The 23,661-nt window shown below is 43.6% G+C and overlaps 1 protein-coding gene across 1 annotated transcript; it reads left to right on the top strand.

The window, feature by feature from the left end:
* Window positions 1–16,529: 16,529 nt before the first annotated feature.
* Window positions 16,530–21,428, top strand: KRT24 (keratin 24). The gene is made up of 8 exons (XM_055132584.1): window positions 16,530–17,156; window positions 17,900–17,982; window positions 18,598–18,754; window positions 19,026–19,187; window positions 19,287–19,412; window positions 20,225–20,442; window positions 20,632–20,711; window positions 21,107–21,428. The coding sequence occupies exons 1-8, from the start codon at window positions 16,530–16,532 to the stop codon at window positions 21,208–21,210; spliced, it is 1,557 nt and encodes a 518-aa protein (XP_054988559.1). The 3' UTR covers window positions 21,211–21,428.
* Window positions 21,429–23,661: the final 2,233 nt, after the last annotated feature.

Raw genomic sequence — 23,661 nt, 5'->3', positions numbered from 1 at the left:
AATATACAGTTGGCCTCTCCCTCTGACCTAACCCTGGCTTCCCTACATATTGACCTCCTCAAAAGGACTCCTGGATAACCCTCTGCACACATGTCACCATCTCAGGGCTGCCAGAGGACAAGATTTAAGAAAGCAATATAAAGTTACAATTATAACAATGCATCACACAGACTCAGAAATCAACACCCCAGAAACAGACCCACCTATTATAAGAATGGGCTTTCCAGATCAGATGTGGAGTTACTCAATACAGGCAGTTGGAATCATGAGTTAACAAAGGAAGGGCTGGACATAGTACAGGGGTTACGGCACTTGCTTTGCATGCAGCTGACCCTGATTTGATCTCTGGCACCACATATAGTCCCCCAAGAACTGCCAGGAGTGATCCCTGAGCACAGAGCCAAAGGCAAGCCCTGAACACAGCCAGGTGTGGCCCAAGGGAGGGGAAATAAAAATAAAGGAAGGGTGGAACTGAGGAAGGTGTGAACACCTTCATGCAACACCAAAATTAATTCTACTGAAGTTCCATAAATATAAGAAAGCAAGCCCTAAAGACTTACTTCTTTTGTAAATTACATATTGAGGAAGTAATTGGGGAGCTTGGGGTCAGGAGCCCCGGTTATACTGATATTGTGGGAGAATTGTACAGCTCTATATACAAAGCACAGACTCAGCACCGCTGAAAACATGAGATCTCAATTCCAACCACAGAACTTTGAGATGTGCCTGTCAAGGCGGCAGGTGGTAGGGTGGGGAGCATGGGAACACCGGTGGAGGGAAGTTGACACTGGTGGTAGGATTAATGTCGAAATATTGAATGCCTAAAACCTAAGTATGAGTAACTTTGTAAATCACAGTTCTTAAATTAATTTTTTTTAACTTTAAGTACATATTGATTGAAGAAAAGGTAGAGGCTCTCTACCACAAAAATTCAAAAACAGAAACCATAAGGTAACAAGATATGTAAGTATCAAGGAAATACTATTCAGTAAGAAGAAAATTAGAATAAAATATTTTAACTGTTGCCAGTAAGGACTTGTATGGCAAGTCCAACCTGTGGTCTGGCGCCACCTGCTGGCAAGTTGTGTTCTCTGTCTAAAATCAAGGCCGACAGACTGTTTAAATTTTGCACCGCAAGAGATACATTGACCAGAATCCAAAGACTATCCACAGAATGGGAAAGGATATTTACACAATACCCATCAGATAAGGGGTTGATATCAATGGTATATAAAGCACTGGTTGAACTCTACAAGAAGAAAACATCCAACCCCATCAAAAAATGGGGCGAAGAAATGAACAGAAACTTTACCAAGGAAGAAATACGAATGGCCAAAAGGCACATGAAAAAGTGCTCTGCATCACTAATCATCAGAGAGATGCAGATCAAAACAACCATGAGATACCACCTCACACCACAGAGACTAGCACACATCCAAAAGAAAAAAAGCAACCGCTGTTGGAGAGGATGTGGGGAGAAAGGGACCCTTCTTCACTGCTGGTGGGAATGCCGACTGGTTCAGCCCTTCTGGAAAACAATTTGGACGACTCTCAAAAAATTAGATATTGAATTCCCATTTGACCCAGCAATACCACTGCTGGGAATATATCCCAGAGAGGCAAAAAAGTACAATCGAAACAACATCTGCACATGTATGTTCATCGCAGCACTGTTTACAATAGCCAGAATCTGGAAAAAACCCGAATGCCCCAGAACGGATGACTGGTTGAGGAAACTTTGGTACATCTATACAATGGAATACTATGCAGCTGTTAGAAAAAAGGAGGTCAAGAATTTTGTAGTTAAGTGGATGGGCATGAAAAGTTTCATGCTGAGTGAAATGAGTCAGAAAGAGAGAGACAGACATAGAAAGATTGCACTCATCTATGGTATATAGAATAACAGAGTGGGAGACTAACACCCAAGAACTGTAGAAATAAGTACCAGGAGGTTGACTCCATGGCTTCGAGGCTGGCCTCACGTTCCGGGGAAAGGTCAACTCAGAGAAGCGATCACCAACTACATTGTAGTCGAAGGCCATGTGGGGGAAGGGAGTTGCGGGCTGAATGAGGGCTAGAGACTGAGCACAGCGGCCACTCAACACCTTTATTGCAAACCACAACAGCTAATTAGAGAGAGAGAACAGAAGGGAATGCCTTGCCACAGTGGCAGGGTGGGGTGGGGGGGAGATGGGATTGGGGAGGGTGGGAGGGACGCTGGGTTTACGGGTGGTGGAGAATGGGCACTGGTGAAGGGATGGGTTCCCGAACTTTGTATGAGGGAAGTATAAGCACAAAAGTGTATAAATCTGGGGGCTGGAGTGATAGCATAGCGGGTAGGGCGTTTGCCTTGCACGTGGCCGACCCGGGTTCAAATCCCAGCATCCCATATGGTCCCCTGAGCACTGCCAGGAGTAATTCCTGAGTGCAGAGCCAGGAGTAACCCCTGTGCATCGCCAGGTGTGACCCAAAAACCAAAAAAAAAAAAAGTGTATAAATCTGTAACTGTACCCTCACGGTGATTCTCTAATTAAAAATAAATAAATTTAAAAATAAAAAAAAATAAAAAAAAACCATATCTGAACAAACACTGAAGCATTCAAAATAAAGAAAGCATTTTCACAATTAAAAAAAAAATTTTGGTATCGGCCAATTGAGGATACATCTTCCATTCCAAGAATCTGCAGTTTGTTAATTGAACTGATTTATCTTCGATCTCCTAATTCCCCCAAATCTTCCTTCCTTAACCACTGTTACTCCACTACTGCCCTCAACCTTCCTCATCCTGGGAGATAGAAATTTTGACTCACTTTCTTGGGGGGACTGAGTACAGCTAGAAAGCCAAGAGCCTATTAAGTAAAGTGTTCATTTCAGCAATAGCAATGCTGCATGGTTCAGGGATTTCATTGTACTTACCCTATCAGCTAGTTTGGGGCTGGTCTCTCTCTCTCTCTCTCTCTCTCTCTCTCTCTCTCTCTCTCTCTCTCTCTCACACACACACACACACACACACACAGAATTTCTTGTGCAGATCTGTTTTAGAGAGAGCCACCTCAACAATGGATGCATGCTGCACAAAAGGAATTTCTAAACTACTAATGGTGAATCAAAAAGTTCCCTGTGACCCACACCAGTAATCAAAGAAAGGCAAAGTACAATAATGAGATGTCAGTTTCAACATCAAAATAGGTCTAGAGTGTCCATTATAATAACCATATCATCAAGGGAACAGGAAAAAGGCATAAATACATTGATAGCATATAAGTGGACAAAACTTTTCCAAGAACCATTTAATCCCTGGTATCAAAATTCTTCAAGAAAATAGCAGATATGGGGCTGGAGCAATAGTACCTCAGGTAGAGTATTTGTCTTGAACATGGCCAACCTGTGTTTGATCCCTGGCATCCAATATGATCCCCCAAGCACAATCAGGAGTAATTCCTCAGTGCAGAGCCAGGAGTAACCGGTGAGAATTGTCAGGTGTGACCCAAAACCCCCCAAAAAAAGGAGTATATATAGGAGCAATGGTACAGTGGATAGGACATTTGCCTTGCACATGGTTTACCCAGGGCTGGAGCGATAGCACAGTGGTAGGGCGTTTGCCTTGCACGCACCTGACCTGGGTTCGATTCCTCCGCCCCTCTCCGAGAGCCTGGCAAGCTACCGAGAGTACCTCGCCCTCACTACAGAGCCTGGCAAGCTACACATGGCATATTCAACATGCCAAAAACAGGATGGTGCTTGCCTTGCACAGACTTTGCCTTGCAAAGTCTCACAATGGAGACGTTACTGGTGCCCGCTCGAGCAAACTGATGAGCAACGGAATGACAGTGACAGTGACATGGTTTACCCAAGGTTTGATCCTCAGAAGCCCCGAGTACCATCAGGAGTAGTTCCTGAGTTGCAGATTCAGGTGTAACCCCTGAGCATTGCCAAGAATGGTCCAAAATCAATATATGTATGTATATTTTAGTATATTCTTTCAGCCAGCAGTTCCATTGCTGGTGTCCTGGTGGCTGAAACCAAGGGGCACCTCTCCATTAGATCATCAACATTCCTCCCTCCACCTGCCAGGTCATGGGATAGAGGAGGCAGGGGAGGGAGATCTGGGCTTCGTGGCCTTTTAAGACCCCTCAAGGTTTAGCCCTCTGTGTTTTGTCCCTCTAGTAGCCCTGTTCAACCTCATCCAGGACTATTTGACACGACGACCTCTCTAGTGGTAGAAATGTCCAATTTGATCCTTTTGGGTATGAGAAAAATCCAAGGAACCAAACTTATTGGAATGGAGTTATTTTGATTAAGGGTTAAGCCTTAATCAAATTTGGGGCCAAGGATAATTTCTTCTCTGCTAAATCCTGAGGACTGACTTCTGGAACACAATTTGGAAGGAGTATCTGCATTGGTGACTATCAATTCTTTTTTTTTTTTGAAGTAAATAGATTTTATTTAGAAGTTTCCCAAGGAAGGAGGAAGGGATAAGTGGGAGAGACAATAGTGAAAATAACGTGCTCAAGAGAGAACACGGGCTTCTCCCAGGGTGGAGGAAGACCCTACACATAACCGAGCTTTAGACATGAAAGCATGAAAGTACACATCTCAAGAGGGGAGATGCGGGCGACACATGTGCTCGGGAGACACATGTGCTCGGCCATGTGGGCACAAGCAGCACATGGGCTCAGGCAGCATATGCACCTATCAATTCTTACTGTAGGACTCACCTTAGTAATTGAGATGCAGATGAGAAATCTGAAGTGTCTATTTTTCTGATCCTATCCATAAAAATCCAGAAAGGGAAATAGAAAAATCTTTGTCTATGTCCTCCTCTGAACTTCCGGGTCCTCCAGAAAACATGGAATAGAAGAAAGAGCCCTTTCAACTATTATTTTGTGTTATTATATAACTAAATTACTATTATCACGTTTTATTTTATGCTCATCTTCCAGCAGTATCTTAGGGTAGTGAAAAATTAGACCTACTAAAATTCCCATCAGCAAAGAACTAACAACTTGTTTTATTTTATTTTATTTTATTTTATTTTTTTGCTTTTTTAGGGTCATACCTGCCAATGCACAGGGGTTACTCCTGGCTCTGCACTCAGGAGTTACTCCTGGTGGTGCTCAGGAGTTACTCCTGGTGGTGCTCAGGGGACCTGATGGGATGCTGGGAATCAAACCCGGTTTGGCCGCATGCAAGGCAAACGCCCTACCCGTTGTGCTATCACTCCAGCCCCTAACAACTTGTTTTAAAACACCCATCCAAGCCTATTGAAGGAACGTTATGCAATCATTAAAAATGTTTAAGTTTGGGGCTGGAGCAATAGCACAGTGGATAGGGCATTTGCCTTGCACTCAGCCGACCCGGGTTCGATTCCCAGCATCCCATATGGTTCCCTGAGCACCTCCAGGAGTAATTCCTGAGTGCAGAGCCAGGAGTAACCCCTGTGCATTGCTGGGTGTGACCCAAAAAGGAAAAAAATAATGTTTAAGTTTATGGAGCTGAAGAAATAGTACAGTAGGGAAGGTGCTTGCCTTGCACAGGTCCAACCTGGTATCCCATATGGCTCCCTTAGTACCACTAGAAAGAATTTCTCAGTAGGAGTCAGGAGTGACCCCTGTGTACTGCCAAGGATGTCCCCAAAACAAACAAACAAACAAACAAAAAAGAATATTCCGTTCAGGCCAGAGAAACAGCACAATGGGGAGGAAGCTTGCCTTGCATGAGGTCAACCTTGGTTTTCTTCCCAGCATCCTACATGGTCCCCTGAGTCCAGCCAGGAGTGAGCCCTGAGCTAGGAGTAAGCTGTGGGCACCACCCTATGTGGCAAAAACAAAACAAAACAAATTGAAAGAGTATTCAGGTTCATGATATTTGGCACCAAAAAGAAAAAATGTGTTTGTATTGGTATCAAGTATCAGTGAGAAATGGGAAAGACCTAGGTTCCAGGCAAAATAAACAGGATCTCCTACTTTTGTAAGAAAATAATTACACAAATTTGCATGCATACTTTTTAAAAATCTCAAGCAAGGGGCTGGTGTGATAGCATAGCGGGTAGGTTGTTTGCCTTGCACGCGGCCAACACGGGTACGATTCCCAGCATCCCATATGGTCCCCTGAGCACTGCCAGGAGTAATTCCTGAGTGCATGAGCCAGGATTAACCCCTGTGCATCAATGGGTGTGACCCAAAAAGCAAAAAAACTATCTCAAGCCATCTACATAAAAAATGGTGACAGTGTCTCTGTATGAATAGTGGAAAGTAATATTTACTTCTCTTCTACATATTTCCATGCATTTTCTAATTTTTCTGAAATAAATGTATTACTCATAAATTTTTATATCTTTAAAAAATCTCTATGTTCATGCTGTTCCAGGAAGGTAAATGATTCATTTTCCAACTTAAATCTCCCTGGACTTAATTACTGTAATACAGAAATTGTAAACTTTTTATCTCTTCATTCTCATCAGTGGAAAACTTATTATCAAATATTTCCTTGTCAATAGAGCTGTATTCTTGTGGGATAAATTCCAACAAAAATAGTGAGTCTGTGTTGAAACTCCAACAACAATAGTGAGTTTGGTGTTGAAATCTGGAATGTAATCAAGGTAAAGAGAAAAGGAAGTGAAATTATCAGTCACGCAGGGAGGGGTTTGGGGGGTGAGGGGTGGGATGTATACTGGGTTTTTTTTGTTTTGTTTTGTTTTTTGTTTTTTGTTTTTGTTTTTGTTTTGTTTTTGTTTTTATTGGTGGTGGAATATGGGCAGTGGTGAAGGGATGGGTGTTTGAGCATTGTATAACTGAGACATAAGCCTGAGAACTTTGTAACTTTCCACATGGTGATTCAATAAAATAAATTAAAAAAAATCTCTATGTTCAAATGTTCTTATGGTAAATATGCTTTTTTATTCTTATTTTTTATGCCTTTTTATTTTTAAGGAGAATTAAAATAATAGCAAGTGGTAAGTAGGAACTTACCTCTTGCTTAGAAACTCTAAGGACAATAAGAAGGAAGATGCTTGTGGAAGGAGAAGAACTAATAAATTAGGAATGGGGGTGAGGATGGGAAAGCATTCTGGAAGATGCAGGCCTTAAAAGATGGTAAGACTCCATAGTTGTTTGAACAAGGTTTTGATTCTTGGCTCCAGAACTAACCATATCAAAGTGTTTCTAAAAATATGTCAAATGCCTAAGTACTTCGAGAGACATCCAAATGCCTAAGTGGATAGGTCAAAGTGATATATATGCAAATATCAACCATGAGCGCTTTGGAGAAATACCTCTACCGACAGAAAGACAATGGCAGTGTCCTGGACCTACTGTGGAATGTGTGGTCGGGAGGATGGAGTGCCCTGACCCCTTCCTCCAGGGCTTCTAGAAGCTTCTCTGTGTGCAGGGACAGGTCCCAGAGGCGAGCGAGAGCCTGCTGGAGCCCTCGAAATCCCCCAGGCCCACAGCAGAGCTGGGCCCTTTCCTTACCTCCCTCCCAGCAGTCTGCTTTGCACCACGAGTGGCCACCAGCTCCCCCCGTACTCTGTCAGGCGGTCCCCAAGATCACCACTCCAAGCCGACCCAAGCAACTTGACCTGGGTGGATCTATCAGCTCTTCATTCAAACATCCTTGTCCTGGGAGCCCTCGCACCCACGGCCACGGCTCTGCAGCATTTCCTCCGCAGGTCCTTTCCTCTCCGCAGGGCAAATGATCTTCCTGTACTGGCCCTGTGCTTGTAGGTACAGGGACCATTCACAGGGTGAGAATAACTTGGCTCAGGACCAGAAAGGTCCCCAGGTGTGTTGCCGTCGACTGCCAGGCATTCGTGTCTAGTTATTGTTTCCTTTTCTGTATCCACAGTTATGCATCCTTTCCCCTTTCTAAGCTTTATGGCTTAAAGCGTTTTCTTTCTCTCAAACCAGGCTCATGAAAAGGCTGATTTTTTGTTTAATTGGGGCTTTGAGGGAGACGGTGGGGTAGAGGTCTGGGGCCACACCTGATGGTGTCCAAGGGTTACTCTTGGCTCTGTGCATGAGTCCCCGGGGTGATGCTGGGGGACAGCCGAGGGTGCCAGAAGCTGGACCGAGATTGGGAATATGTACAGTCTTGCCTCTCGTGTTAATCATCTCTCCAGCGCAAAATGGTTGATCTATTTTAATGGTCTATTTTTGAGTGTTTATCTATTTGTTTTTCTCTCAAAGTTTTCAGCTTATTGCTATTTTTCATACTTTTCTTGTTCTTTTAAACATTTTTTTCAGCACTGTTGCTTTCTCATCTATCTCTTTTCTTTGTGACCATCTGAGCCGAAACATCTCAGCACCACATCGGCCACGAGCCAAAGCTTCAGGCACGAAGTTTACTTCCTTTCATTATTTTCTTCATCATTGCCAAGTTTGATTTCCGTCAGTCTAAGGTTTATTGAGGAGACTACCTTCACTCACCAACCAAGATGGGTCTGGTTGTCATGTGGTTAAAACATCAGAATTATGATAACTAATCTGGATTTAGGGGAGAATGTGTTATCCAAAAGACTTGTTCTAGGGAGCCTCTTTGATCTCAGAAATCTAAAATTATTTCAAAATCATACTAAAAAAAACCTTTCTTTAATGGCGTCTAAGAATTGGCAGCAGCGGGTTTTTTGGTGGGAAAGTGGGGTGACCCACCCAAAAAAGGCAGAGAAACTCCACCAGGAATTGGGGATGCTGGGATCAGCTGCTTTCTGGGAGAAGCTGATATGAGGCATGTGCTCTCTCGCTTGTTCTCTGTGTTATGTGTGTGTGTGTGTGTCTGTGTCTGTCCCTCTGTTTCTGTCTCCCTCTCTGTCTGTCTGTCTGTCTGTCTGTCTCTCTGTCTGTCTGTCTGTCTGTCTGTCTGTCTCTCTCTCTCTCTCTCTCTCTCTCTCTCTCTCTCTCTCTCTCTCTCCCTACACCCTCTCTCTTTGAGGACCTGTAGAAAGCAGAGCAGGCTGATGACAGAGTGAGAAACAGGCCCCTGTGAAGACTTGGTCAGTGGGAACGCAGGGGAGCGTTGCTGTGCAGGAATTCCCAGGCCAGCACTTCATGCCTCAGCAGTTACCTGTACCAGACCTTCCCTCAGGGTGCACACGTACTTGCCAGCTAAGAGGACTTCCCATTCCTAACCCCTTCCTTGGCACCATTTCTGCCAAAGAAGCAGTACTTTTATGTAATGCTTAAGTGTCAGTGCTGACCTCCGACAGTCTATGTGCTGAATTATAATAGAAAGCACGAGGGGCAACTGAGCGAGAAATAATGTGGCTTAATATCCAAATTGCTCACTCCAAGGGCTGCAACGAATCTTGAAAATGAGGCCACTCGGTGTAATAATTTTACAGACCAGACAACTGGAGTCTTGTCTAGAGACTACCCTAACATTAGAATCATCAAACAAACTCTGAGCTGATTCAAGACTCTGACGGAGAGAAGTGCTTCAACCCATCCAAAGTCCCTTGCCCATTTTCTTCCCTCTCCATACAACCAACTAAACAATCATCAGAAATGTAGCTGGGTTTGGAGGCTCCAGATTGTTCAAACGCAACAGCACAAAGCTAAAATCCTTCCAAGACAAAATATGGCAAAACAGCCTGAGCGAACAGGTGTAAATGCAGCAGAAGGCGCCAGGTAACATGTGCCCCAGGGAGAATGGGAACAGCCAGCAGGGGAAGAAGGCGGGAGAGGAGAGGAAGGGAAATTGGGCCGCCTTGGTGGATTCCGACTCCCTTCAGAGAGACTGCAGCTTCTTCTGTGTCTGACAACAAGTTGAAATCAATTTACAGGGGGCTAGATATACTCTGGACACTCTCAGGCCACTGACTATTGCAAACACTTTTTTTCTCTTCCACAGAGAGGATCCTGATGGGTCTTACTATAGTGACCGCCAAAACAAGTATTCTCTATTGGGGATAATAGAGAATCCCCCCTTCTCTTCCCAGTGACACCAGCATGGCGTTCTCTCCCTCCTCTCACCAACACACACACACACACACACACACACACACACACACTACGCAATGGGCAAAGAATAAAGCAACACAGAGTAAAGGACTAAAGTGGACTGAGAGATACTATGGGCTAAGCTGTTTATCTTGGACCCCTATGGCACCCATTTGAATCCCCTGTACCATGTATGATCTCCGGACACTTCCAAGGATCACTCTTGAGCACAGAAATAGCCCCTGAGCACTGCCAGATGAGGTCCCAAAAACCAAGTAAAGGACTATGTAACAAAAGTTACCCAATTTATGCCTGAAACAAACAAACCATGTTGTTTATCCATTGGAGAAGTCTTCATTATCCGTTGGGTGATGGGTTCATCGCCCTTAAGAGGCTATGTTTACACCAATGGGGGCTTTTCCTCTACTGCTGGCTACAAAAAGTTCTGTCAATACTTCACAAATAGTTTATGCCCTTCTCACTGCTCTCCGCTCTCGCTTCATTTGAAAAATGTGCAGTAGTGTTCTCCAGAATGAATTGAAGCTAATAGCCCAGAGTTCATTTTCTACTCAAGTCTAGAGATTTACCAGTGGTTGGAGGGATGGGTGTTGGAGCACTGTATGACTGAAACCTAATCATGAACATCTTTGTAAGGGTCTATCCACAGTGGTTCGATTTTTAAAAGATTTTAAAGAAAGAAAATAATAATAAAGATTAACCAGTGGTGATATGCCCAACTTTCTAATAGTTGGCTTTCTTAGTGCTCTAACAATATGCACTATGTTAATGTGAATGCTTTTCAAATGCTGGTGACCCCTCTCACAAAAACATTGATGGTTGCTATTGGAAACTCTGCAGTTATTATAAAAGTCATAAGAATATGACTTTTGGAACTAGAGCGACAGTACAGTGGGTAGAGCGTTTGCCTTGCACACGGTGACCCAGGTTCAATTCCCAGCATCCCATATGGTCCCCTGAGCACCACCAGAAGTAATTAAGTAATTCCTGAGTGCAAAGCCAGGAGTAACCCCTGTGCATAGCCAGGTGTGACCCAAAAAGCAAATATATATATATATATATATGAATTTATATAAATAAAGAGGTGTAACTTATAAATTCTATTGAAAAAATAAACTACTCAAAATAAACAATTTGGAATAGTGTCTGAGGGAAGAATCTTGTTCAGGGAGAAATCCCTACATCTGGCATTCAGTTTATTTTCAATGATCATGAATCTAATAATCCCAGGGACTGAGACTAGAACTTCTGAACATACTATTTCTCTGGAACATATCAAATTCTTCAAGTTTCCAGTTTACTGATGAAAGAAATGCCAAGAACTAGTTTATGCTAGAGAGATAGTACAGAGCTACTAGTCTTATATGCAACTGTGGCCACAAAAATGGTTGAAATCCCAGCTCTACATATGGTCCCTTGAGCATGGATCCAAGTGTGGCACTTGAGCACCAGTGGGTGTGGACTCACCCAAAAATATAAATTGTTTGTCACCTTTGGCAAGTTATACTTCAGAGTTTTGAATTTGGAGATGTCTGAAAATAATGGTAATTAATGTTTACTAAAGAATTCTATACTTTAGTCAAGAGCAAAATTTTATTTATGCATGTTATTAAAATCCTTTAATCAACCAAACACCAACATGTTATACAGTTTGCAAATCACAGAATCAAGAAAATTCTGTTGGATCGATTCACTTCTTTTTAAAAAAAGACACATAAATACAAAGAAAGAATGCATAAAGATGCATGAAAGAAAGAAAGAAAGAAAGAAAGAAAGAAAGAAAGAAAGAAAGAAAGAAAGAAAGAAAGAAAGAAAGAAAGAAAGAAAGAAAGAAAGAAAGGAAGGAGAGAGGGAGGGAGGGAGGGAGGAGGGAGGAGGAAGGAAGGAAGGAAGGAAGGAAGGAAGGAAGGAAGGAAGGAAGGAAGGAAGGAAGGAAGGAAGGAAGGAAGGAAGGAAGGAAGGAAGGAAGGGGCAGGCTAGAGAGATAGTGCTGGGCTAAACTCACCTGCTTTGTATGCAGTGACCCTGGTTCAATTCCTGGCACTGCATATGCTCCCCTATGTACCACCAGGAATGACCCCTGAGCACAGTCAGGAGTAAGCCCTGAGCACTGTCAGGTATGACCTCAATGCCCCCCTCCCAAGAAAACTAGGTAAAAACAAAATAAATTTTTAAAAACACAAGATAGAGGTCAGCATCAAATATGTTATCAAGCAAAAAGCTAAAAATTAAGAAAAGAGATGAAATATTTCAGTCACTCTATGCTCCCTCAATTGAGACCCAAGTACCCAGTCAGTTCTCCCAAAGCATCAGGTAGAAAATGGTGACATGTGCAAAACTTCAACTCAATAAGAACTCCACAAGGTTCCCCGGCCGCCGGTAGTCATGCCCTCGACGCACCCTCGGCGCCATCTTGCCCCATTCAACAAAGAAGCCGGGCGTTCTGGTGAGCAATGCGGCCGGAGAATGCTCCAGACCCAAGACCAGGCCAGCAACACCGGGGATCCAGACGGAGGAAGTACAGCCAGTACACCTTCTCCAGATGGAGCCCCGGCGACACTGAGCAGCAACTAACACGGCTCCAGGATGCGGGACTGGGACAGCTCTGAACCGCATGGCCGCTAACGAGGCCGCGTGACCTTTTCTAAAAACTGAAAACATACAATCTTTTAATGGAAAACTAATTATCAAATGCTTCCTTGGTAGTAGGGCTGTCTTTCTTGGGGGGAAACTCCAACAACAATACTGAGTTTTGTGTTGAAATATGGAACGTAATCAAGGTAAAGAGAAAATGAAGTGAAATTCATCAGTTATACAGTTGGGGGTGGGGGGGCAGGGGGTATACTGGGGTTTTTGGTGGTGGAATATGGGCACTGGTGAAGGGATGGGTGTTTGAATATTGTATAACTGAGACATAAACCTGAGAACTTTGTAACTTTCCACATGGTGATTCAATAAAAATTAAAAAAAAAAAAAAGAACTCCACAAGGTCCTGGCAGAAACCAGAGCCAAGCAGGCGACTAGATTTTGTCTTTCCTTCTTCTTCCTCTATAGGCTTTTTCAACCGAGACTCTGAAACATCTAAGTTTTACCAGATTTCCTTCACTTAGCTACTGTTCCTTTCTTTAAGACTTTGAATCAAATGCCAGCTTGGCTGGAAGTGGAAAGACTGCATTTCCTCACTGTGGTGGAAAAGCCCCGGTGGCTGCTCCTCCCATACGATTTAATCATTAGTGTTTCCTAACTCGGGCGGGGTGAAGCCCGATGACCAACACACTAGAATGGTGAGTGCATTTTTTTCACTTGCCTTTGATGGTGCAAGGGGAATTAATGCCAATTGAGCCATTCAAAGTTTATAAAATACCTTGTATCCCTTGGAGAGACAGTACCCTAAATAGAAGGGGAAAAAATCACCCCACTGCCAAGAAAATAATTCCAGGGAGAATTTAAAAGCTGAGAGCATAAAGCCACAGATTAAAAAGAATTGTCATCTATTATGTGTCCAAGTCAAAGAGTGTCTCCTAAAGAAAATTTACAATGCACACTTGCCTTTAAAACCTGTGTTTTCTCTTGAACACGAAACTTACTTTTTTTCTCTGTTTCTCTGCTTGCTTATTTCCTCTCTGGAGATGCCTGCATTTTCTCTTAAACATGTGTGTCCCCTCTTTCTCTCCTCTCATGTCTCCCTAAGCAAGTTTCATTCAATAAAAACTACATTGCTACACACACACACACACACCAAAAGGCAGAATCTTGGATAACAAAAGATTGAACATAAAGATTATAGCACACACCTTGTTTAACAGAAATATAAAGAATAAAGATTAGAGCATGCATTTCATTTAATTAGGAAGAAAATTTCCAATAAACAAAAGTCAGATACTTCAACATTAAGTTAAGGATATTTTTAAAATATATTTCTGGAAGCATCTATACTTTCTGTTTGTTAAAGGGGGTTATTTTTTAAATTGTAGTAAGGTACACATAATTTAGAGTTTATATCTCAAGTATTTTTAAATTTGCAGTTCAGTCGTAATAGATGTGTTCATTTTGCTTTGCAACCAATCTTCAAAATTCTTCTCATCTTATACAACTGAATTTCTATGTCCATTAGAAATTTTTCCTTCTTCCTCCTACCCAGACCCTGGAAATCACCATCCAAATTTCTGTTTCTGAATCTGACCATACCATCTGACCATACCAACTATCCCTATAAGTATAATCATAGAGCTTTTGTCTTTTTAAGGAAACAACAGCAAAACTTTTGAACCAGAGAAACAGTTGTCAGAGGCAAATAGAAATAATCCAACATACAAATGGCCAGAAAAATCTATACTTTCTAGAAAATTCTAGATTTCAGCATCCATAAAGAGACCCTCATCATACAGTATGTCACTGGGAGTGAGCACTCTCTTTTCTAGATGTCTTTTTAGCAAAAATAGAAAAACAGGCAGAGAATAATCTGGAGGAACGTCAAGATTTCGGAATCACAAAACAATTCCAAGCAGAACATTAGTTATTAAAAGTGGATTTAGAATCTCTTCTCCAAATATCTTTCAAGCAAAGGCGAGTGAAGTCAATTTCATCTCCTGGTTTCTTAATATTTGATTCTACAGAAGTAAGTTGAAATTATCAGATCGCCTCAAGTTCAAACAGAAAGAAAATTAACTTTTGATCTGATGCTAAAATGATCTACCTAAGCCTCTCTCGATCTTTCTTAGGTATTCTCTGCTTGAGTAAAAGCATTGCTAGCAAAATACAGACATGCAAGATTATTGTTGAAGTTTTTCTTATGAACAACTAAATTTTTAACTGTTGAACTACAAGGTGAACATTAATGACACCATTTTTGGTAAATATTTGCTGACTGAAATAACCAACTTCTAGTTCCTCTGTTTGCCTCAAACTTTCTTCTGATTTTCAAAGTCTAAAACGATGTCCTATTTTTGAGTAGACTTTTAATCACTCTGCATGCTGCATGCTTTCTGGCTAAAATTATAACATGGAAAGCCCTAAACCATCTTCTCTCCTAATTCTGGACATTCTTCCAGAATTCTGCACTTCTGTACACTCCAATGACTTCACAGAGTAATAACTTTTGTTTTTGTTTGGGAGATATATTTTGTAGTTTCTGGTTATTCTACAAGAGTGATAATGCAATATGAACAATTTCACTTAGAAATGGCATTCTCAGCTAAAAACAAATCCCATATAAGATAAAAGAACCAGCAGAATTTACCTGCAATATTACATCTAACTCCACTCTCAGCTCATAACGTAACCAGTACTCCATAAACTTTCCAAACTAGGAATTTTCATCATATCTTTATTGCTTGCTTTAAATTTTTTTCTGCTATTATTTCTAAGATGCTAAGTCTTCATGAATGTCACAGTTCATTTTCATTATTTTATCATATTATAGGTCTAACAATTGCTAAAGTTCGAGGATGATAACTCAAAAGACTGAAGTGCATGCCTTGCTTGTTTGAGGTCCTGAATTTAATCCCCAGCATTGCACACCCTGTACCCCAGCACTGCTAGCTATGCACCCCCCCCAGAACCAGCTTGTATATACAAATGGCCCCTAGAGCTCTCACAGCATTATACCATCAGGCTGACACCAAACACCTCTCAAAAATGTTGCTAGGGATATATTATCAAATTTGATAGAATTACTCTCTCAGAAAAGAACGATCAGCAACCAAACCCTTAAAAGATTAAAAACTATAATGGGAGGGGGGGTCGCCTTGCTCTACCTTATTATTCTCTTGACAGAGTTAATAGCCTAGGGCTCTCACCCTTGCAAACACACACAAAAAAATAGAAAAATTAAATAATAAAGAAGGTGGGAAGAAACTTTTGGAGGTGAAGGATAATATCATTTGTAGCACAGATGGTATGATTTCAAGGGCATGTATTTATTTCCAGAATATCATGTTACCTGTATTAAATATGTCAGTTGTTTGTTTGTATGTCAGTCATAAGGGAACAAAGGATTTAAAAAAAAGAAAAGAAAAGAAAAACTTAAGAAATTGTTCTAGAGAAAGACAGTTAAGTAAAACTCAAAATGAAATGCTGATGCATCTTCAAAAGAATAATGGAAACAAAAAAGTTACCAGTTTGATGGGAAATGTCCATTCTCATCCCATTAAGTATTTTAATTACATTTTTTTAATCTGGGGATGTGCCCTGCAATTGAGAAATAATGAGGCAAATTTAATAGAATTACTCCCTCAGAAAAGAATGATCAGTCATCAAACCCTTAAAAGATTAAAAACTCTAATGGGGGGGAGGGGGGTTGCCTTGCTCCACCTTATTATTTTCTTGATAGAGTTAATGCCCTGGGGCGCTGACCCAGCTTCTGGAAGGAAAAAAAAAAAAAGAGCCAGTAGAGTGGGTTCGAGAAACAGCCCTGATCCAGCCGCGGATTAGCACGACTGTAACGGGGATTAACAAGTGACACAGACCAGGAACACCCTCCTGGTGGGTATAAAAGGGCCCCGAAAGGCAACAACTGCCACAACCTCTCCCGCCTCTGCTCCACCGACCAGCTCCACCTGCTTCTCACCAGTTACCATGTCTTGCTCTTCCCGCGTCTCCTCCTCCAGGGCCAGAGGCAGCAGCTGCATGCGGGGGTCCATGGGGGCCAGCAGCTTCAGCAGCAGCAGCCGATGCGGAATGGGGGGCAGCTCTGCCCGCAGCTTCCGGGCTGGAGGCGGCAGCGCCTGCGGGCTCCTCGGTGGGGGGTTCAGTAGCGGATTTGGAGGCGCTTCGGTCTCCGGAGCTGGCTTTGGCGGGGGTTCTGGATTTGGAGGGGGTTCTGGCTTCGGAGGGGGTTCTGGCTTCGGAGGGGGCTCTGGCTTCGGAGGGGGCTCTGGGATGGGCGGAGGGGCCAGCGGAGGCTACTACAGCTATGGTGGGGGCATGGGCAGCTATGGTGGGGGCATGGGTGGGGGCATGGGTGGAGGGATGGGAGGTGGCGATGGGGGACTTTTCTCTGGGGGCGAAAAGCAAACCATGCAGAACCTCAACGACCGCCTGGCCAGTTACTTAGACAAGGTCAGAGCCTTGGAGGACGCAAACTCGGATCTGGAGAGGAAGATCAAGGAATGGTATGAGAAGTTTGGGCCCAACTCTGGAGACAGTGGGTCGGGAAAAGATTACAGCCAGTACTACCCGATCATTGAAGATCTCAGAAACCAGGTGAGACCTCATCACTGCTCTTCCTGATCTTTCTGTCTCCTTGGCTTGTGTTCAGATCGTGTCTTGTACTGAAGAACTTCAGCGCAGGGGGCCTTTGGAAACCTAAAATATGCTATAGCATATGTTGTAGACGTGGAGTGAACTCGGCCAGTTTTGACTTAACTCAAACTGTGCGTGACCTTCTGCCACATTAATTTTCTGTTGGCATCTCATGATTGAGTGCATCCACGTCAGAGTGAAATACCTACAATGCCCATCAGCTCTTTTGCAAGTGTATTATATAAATGATGGCAATAAGCTTAATCAACTCTAACTTAAGCTAATTTTATGATGACTTCTGGTAGGTTGGCATATTTTTGTGTCTTGCCAGATTTGAGAAATATTTATGACTATTTTTCTTCTTAAAAACTGATTCAAATATGGTATGAGCGTGGTGAAGTCTAAATACTAAAATGCTCAGCCATTCTATGTGGGAGATCGATTCTTAAAATCTTGTGTTCGGAAGCAGAAGAAGGGCTGTGTTCTTTAAACACCTTCTATGCTTATTCTGCTAAATGTGTCAGGTGTTTGTTTCTGCAGAAAAGTGTAACTCAGCTGCACCAGAATTATCACTGCAAGCATCGTCACTAAGCTGGTTTCCAAAGCAATGCCCCTTGCAGGGCTGACCTGGAGACATTTCTTTCCCCTCCCTGGCAGGCGTGCAAACCCAGGTCAGACTCACTCCCTCTCATTTCCTTTTCCAGATCATTACTGCCACTATTGAAAACGCAGGAATTGTCCTGCAGGTTGACAATGCCAGGTTGGCTGCTGATGACTTCAGACTGAAGTAAGAAATGTGAAGATTTAAAGATGCATGTTGCAATGGGGGAGAGGGGAGGAAATCCAGTAGCTTGGCTTCAATTCCAATTTTTAAAATAAAATCTTTTATATCAAGGCCCTAAATTCACAAACATCCCGAGGGTATACTTTCAAAACTATTTTATCACAAGAAGAGAGAGACAATTGAAGGATAATATTTGAGTTATCATTTAAAATATTTTTTTTTTAAAAAAAAGTCACCATTGGGGGCTGGAGTGATAGCACAGCGGGTAGGGCGTTTGCCTTGCACGCGGCCGACCTGGGTTCAAATCCCAGCATCCCATATGGTCCCCTGAGGTGGGAATCGCCAGGGGTGATTCCTGAGCGCATGAGCCAGGAGTGACCCCTGTGCATTGCTGGGTGTGACCCAAAAAGCAAAAAAAAATTAAATTAAATTAAATTAAAAAGTCACCAAGAGAATCAAATATAGGCTCTTATTTTCTTGACTGAGGAAAAGCTTCTGCAAGAAAATCCTGCCAACTTCCATTCCCAGAAAGGGCTAAGGAGAAAGTTGCTCTTGGATGGATGAGCAGGAACCCTCCTCCTTGGCTCACATCCACTCTCTGCTCTCCCACTCTCCCAGGTACGAGAACGAGCTGTATCTCCGCCAGAGTGTGGAGGCCGACATCAACGGCCTGCGGAAAGTTCTGGATGACCTCACCATGACTCGCTCTGATCTGGAGATGCAGATCGAGAGTCTGACCGAGGAGTTGGCTTACCTGAAGAAGAACCATGAGGAGGTAGTGACCCCGTTTTGTTAGGAAACATCTCTGTCCTGACCCCTCTCCCTCCTGCCATAGCCCCTAGAGAGAAAAATTGATTCTGAGTGGATTTCCAGTTACTGCAACCGGGGTGGGAGCACGTTCACCACGAGTACATGATATGTGGATTGGGAGGGGCAGGGGGGAGTTCTCAGCTCTGTCCTGGGTTCAGCTTTGGGTAGGCTGTGTGCATTTGCAGGGAGCCTGGATTGCCCCCTCCTGTGACCATGTGCTTCCTTCTTCATGCCAGGAAATGAAGAGCATGCAGGGCAGCTCCGGAGGGGACGTGAACGTGGAAATGAACGCGGCCCCGGGCACCGACCTCACCAAGTTACTGAACGACATGCGGGCGCAGTATGAGGAGCTGGCTGAGCAGAACCGTCGGGAGGCAGAGGAGCAATTCAACAAGCAGGTGGGTCAGCCGCTGAGCCTGCAGCCACAGTACAGCTGCACCCGCTCTCAGCGCCCGGCCTCCAATGACTCCCCCCTCCACCCCTCCGATTTTGTTTAGAGTGCCTCCCTGCAAGCTCAGATCTCCACTGACGCCGGAGCTGCCAGTTCTGCCAAGACTGAGATCACAGAGCTGAAACGCACTCTGCAAGCCCTGGAGATTGAGCTTCAGTCCCAGCTGGCCATGGTAGGTGCAAATGTGCCCTTTCAAACTCTCTAGCCAGCAGTTAAGATATTCCCTGCTTGTGTGCGCATGTGTGTGCATGTGTGTGTGTGTGTGTGTGTGTGTGTGTGTGTATGTGTTTTCCTTTTTGCCAAGCTGTTCCACTTGGCACATAATTAAAGCGTGATTATGAATTGTGGCGGTAGGAAGCATAGAACATTCTAGTTGAAGAGAATGTCCTACTTCTTTACGTAAAATATTTAATTCTAAGAATAAAGTTGTTGTTGTTGTTGTTTTTAAGTAGGGTTGGGGGGACAACTCAATGGACAGGAGCCGTGTGTGTGGGAGTCCCAGGTTCCTCCCTGGCATCACATAGTCCCCTGAGCAGGGCTGAGAGTGACCATCGAGTATCAAGTTGGGAGTGGACAAAATAAACAAATAGTGATTTTAACACTGACAATGTCACTGTCATCCCGTTGTTCATCGATTTGCTCGAGTGGGCACCAGTAACTTCTCCATTGTGAGACTTGTTACTGTTTTTGGTGTATTGAATATGCCACGGGGAGCTTGATAAATTGGGAACTAGTAAATTGGAACTAGTAAATGTTAGTAAATCTAAACATTTGCATTTGCCTTGCACTCAGCCAACCCAGGTTCCATTCCTCCATCCCTCTCGGAGAGCCCAGAAAGCTACCGAGAGTATTCCCGCCCACACGGCAGAGCCTGGCACAAATTAAGCATATAAGTTTAACTTAATGAAGCTGAGCTTATAAAAAGGTGTGTGTTAAGTAATCCAGTTACTTCTTTTCATTATACTTTTTTTCTTTTTCTTGCAGAAAAGCTCCCTGGAAGGGACCCTCTCAGACACAGAGGGGGGCTACATGGCTCAGCTGTCGGAAATCCAGATGCAGATCAGCTGCCTGGAGGAGCAGATCTGCCAGATCCGGGGCGAGACTGAATGCCAGAATGCCGAGTACGAGCAGCTGCTCGACATCAAGACCCGCCTGGAGATGGAGATCGAGACCTACCGCCGCCTGCTGGATGGGGAGGGAGGGTAAGTGCAAGTCACCCTCGGGCTGAGTGTTGGTTATGGAAGCGGAAGGGAAGCTGGGCTGGTGTTGACAGAGTCACAGTGGACACGTCATGGAGAACCGCGCATGGCGGAGTCCTGCAACTTTGCAAGCCACAGACGGAAGCAGGACCTTCCTCCCCGACCATTCTCACCAGAGGTTCTGATTTTTAGAAACTCCAGATGCTCAGGATCCAGGAACACAGGAACCAGTGACTCGAGATCTGGAGGAAGCAGCTCTGGCCAAACACGAGGTAGTCATTTTCTTGATGTTCATGAAGCATTTATCATTTAAAAGGAAAGATGTTGGGGCCAGAGCAATAGTACAGTGGGTAGGGTGCTTGCCTTGCACACAACCAACCCAGGTTCAATCCTCAACTCCCCAAATGGGCCCCTGAGCACTGCCAAGAGTGATCTATGAATGCAGAGCCAGGACTAAACACTGAGCACTGCTGAGTGTGGCCCCCAAAACAAACCCAAAAAAATTTTAAGTTAAATGAAAAGAAAGCATGTCCTATTCAAAGTTTTATGTACTGTTGTTTACATAAATTACCTGACCCAGAGAGAACCTCCTGGACAAATGCTCTGTGACTTTTCTCCGTCTGTGTGATCGTTTCTAAACTGACTTTATGATTCTACAACTTTTCAGATCCTAGTAAGAGCAGAGTGACCAGGACCATAGTAGAGGAGGTGGTGGATGGCAAAGTCGTCTCATCTCAAGTCAGCAATATTTCAGAGGTGAAGTTTAAGTAAGAAGTTTCCCAAGTCGTCAGAGTGGCTTCGGAGGAAAGGAACACGAATGAAACGGTGTCGCCCATAGAGACATCTTTCTGGAAAACTCCAAGGAGAAACCTCCCTCCGGAACGCAACGCCTAACCCACTTTTCTGCACCCTCTTCTTGCCTTTTTCAAATGCTCTTGAAAAACATGGCTACTTTGCTCTAATTGTTTCTGCGCTGCAATAAACTTACTTTTGCAAGTTACCTGCGTTGTTCCTAATTTTTTTTCAGAAATTCTGTGTTTTTACCTGGAAATGAAGCACTTATTATCTTGCTGCATTTTTCTGTCACTAATATTCAGCCATTACTTATAAGTACATTCTCCATACAATGCAAGTGTATAGAGCCGGATGGCTGCAATGGTAAAGTGCTGCTTAGTAGGTGCAAGAACCTGAGCGGGGTCCATGTCCTATATCCCCCACCCGCCCACCACCTCCACCTGCCATCACAGCACCACCAGACGTGGCCCTGAGCACCACCAGCTATGATCCTATTTCAAAAAATCAAAATTAGGGGCCAGAGAGATAGTACAGTGGATAAGGCACTTGCCTTGGAAGCGGCCAACTCAGATTTGATTCCTGGCACCCCATAGAGTCCCCTGAGAACTGCCAGGAGAGATTCCTGAGTGCAAAGCCAGAAGTAATCTCTGAGCACCACCAGCTGTGGCTGAAAAAAAAATCAAGATTGTAGCCATATTGTTTGTGGAAAATTTTAATAGCATTGAATCAGTAGCTTCTAAAATTAGACCTCAGTGTCCTCAAAATTATAACCAACCATTTAGCTTAGCGGGAAAAAAAAAGGATGAGGCTCTAGGACTATCCAATCCAGAATTAATGATGACCTGGTTTACTTATACCCATTACAGAATTATTTCACAAGATGAAAGAAAACATAAACTATGCCTCCCAGTTCGTGAATGTGTATTTTAAATAGAAAAGGTAAAATACAAACTAGAAGGCAAATATAAGTTATACCATTAAGGGGAATCTGATTCCACGACAAGCTCCTGAAAAATCGCCAAGAGGTGACATTGGACACCTACAAGACATTCAAAAGACTGGCTGGAGCAATAGCACAGCAGGTAGGCGTTTGTCTTGCAGGCGGCCAACCTGGGTTCGATTCCTCTGCCCCTCTCGGAGAGCCCGGCAAGCTACCAAGAGTATCTCATCCACACGGCAGAGCCTGGCAAGCTATCTGTGGCGTATTTGATATGCCAAAAACAGTAACAACACGGCTCCGGCTGAGATTCGACCCGGGTGGCCATGCCTTTGCACAGCCGCGTGGATGTGGAACGAGCAGGAACCAGAGCCAGCTTTATGACTTGGGGTTCCAGCGAGTGCTTGCAACCATGTATGCAGACTGTGAACTAAGCTTTTGCTCCATGCTGTTCCAGGAAGGGAATTGATTCATTTTTCCAATTTAAATCTCCCTGGACTTAATTACTATAATACAGAAATTGTAAACCACGCGGCCGCTACTGCGGCCATGCAACTTTTTATCTCTTCATTCCCATCAGTGGAAAACTTATTATCAAATATTTCCTTGTCAATAGAGCTGTATTCTTGGGGGATAAATTCCAACAAAAATAGTGAGTCTGTGTTGAAACTCCAACAACAATAGTGAGTTTTGTGTTGAAATCTGGAATGTAATCAAGGTAAAGAGAAAAGGAAGTGAAATTATCAGTCACGCGGGGGGGGGCTTGGGGGGTGAGGGGTGGGATGTATACTGGTTTTTTTTTTTGGTTTGTTTTGTTTTTGTTTTTATTGGTGGTGGAATATGGGCACTGGTGAAGGGATGGGTGTTTGAGCATTGTATAACTGAGACATAAGCCTGAGAACTTTGTAACTTTCCACATGGTGATTCAATAAAATAAATTAAAAATTTAAAAAAAACAGTAACAACATGTCTCACAATGGAGAAGTTACTGGTGCCCACTCGAGCAAATCGGTGAACAATGGAATGACAGTGCTACAGTGGTAAGTTGAGTGGCCAGATTTCTGAAAGCCACAGAAGAAGAGGAGGCGAAGGGCCCACTGTCTTGCCAAATCCCTCTGTACCTCCAGCTAAACTTAGTGGATCGTTTTCCTCTTGCCACTGTTGGCATTTGTGACCCAAAGGTGGCCTCAGTCCCTTCCTCTGCCCTCTGCAGTGATTCTAAAGCCGCCTGATTCTGTCCCGTCTTGCTCAGGATGAAACCTGTTAAGACTCAGGTGGAAGGTGGTGCAGGGTGGGTCCTGGGAAGAACCAGGCACTAAACAAATCCAGGTTGGGCAAGGGCTTCACCGAACAAGAAACTGAAAATGAAAGACCAGATCACTAAGAAAGACTTCAAAGCCAGTCCTCAAGAACATCGAATGGGGCATACAATGCCAAATTGTATATTCCCAAAAGGCAAACCTGAACATAACTTGTATAAATTTGTACCT

This window comes from Sorex araneus, chromosome 3 (genome assembly GCF_027595985.1).
Source record: "Sorex araneus isolate mSorAra2 chromosome 3, mSorAra2.pri, whole genome shotgun sequence".
NCBI lineage: Eukaryota > Metazoa > Chordata > Mammalia > Eulipotyphla > Soricidae > Sorex > Sorex araneus.
This window is presented reverse-complemented; position numbering and strand designations above follow the sequence as displayed.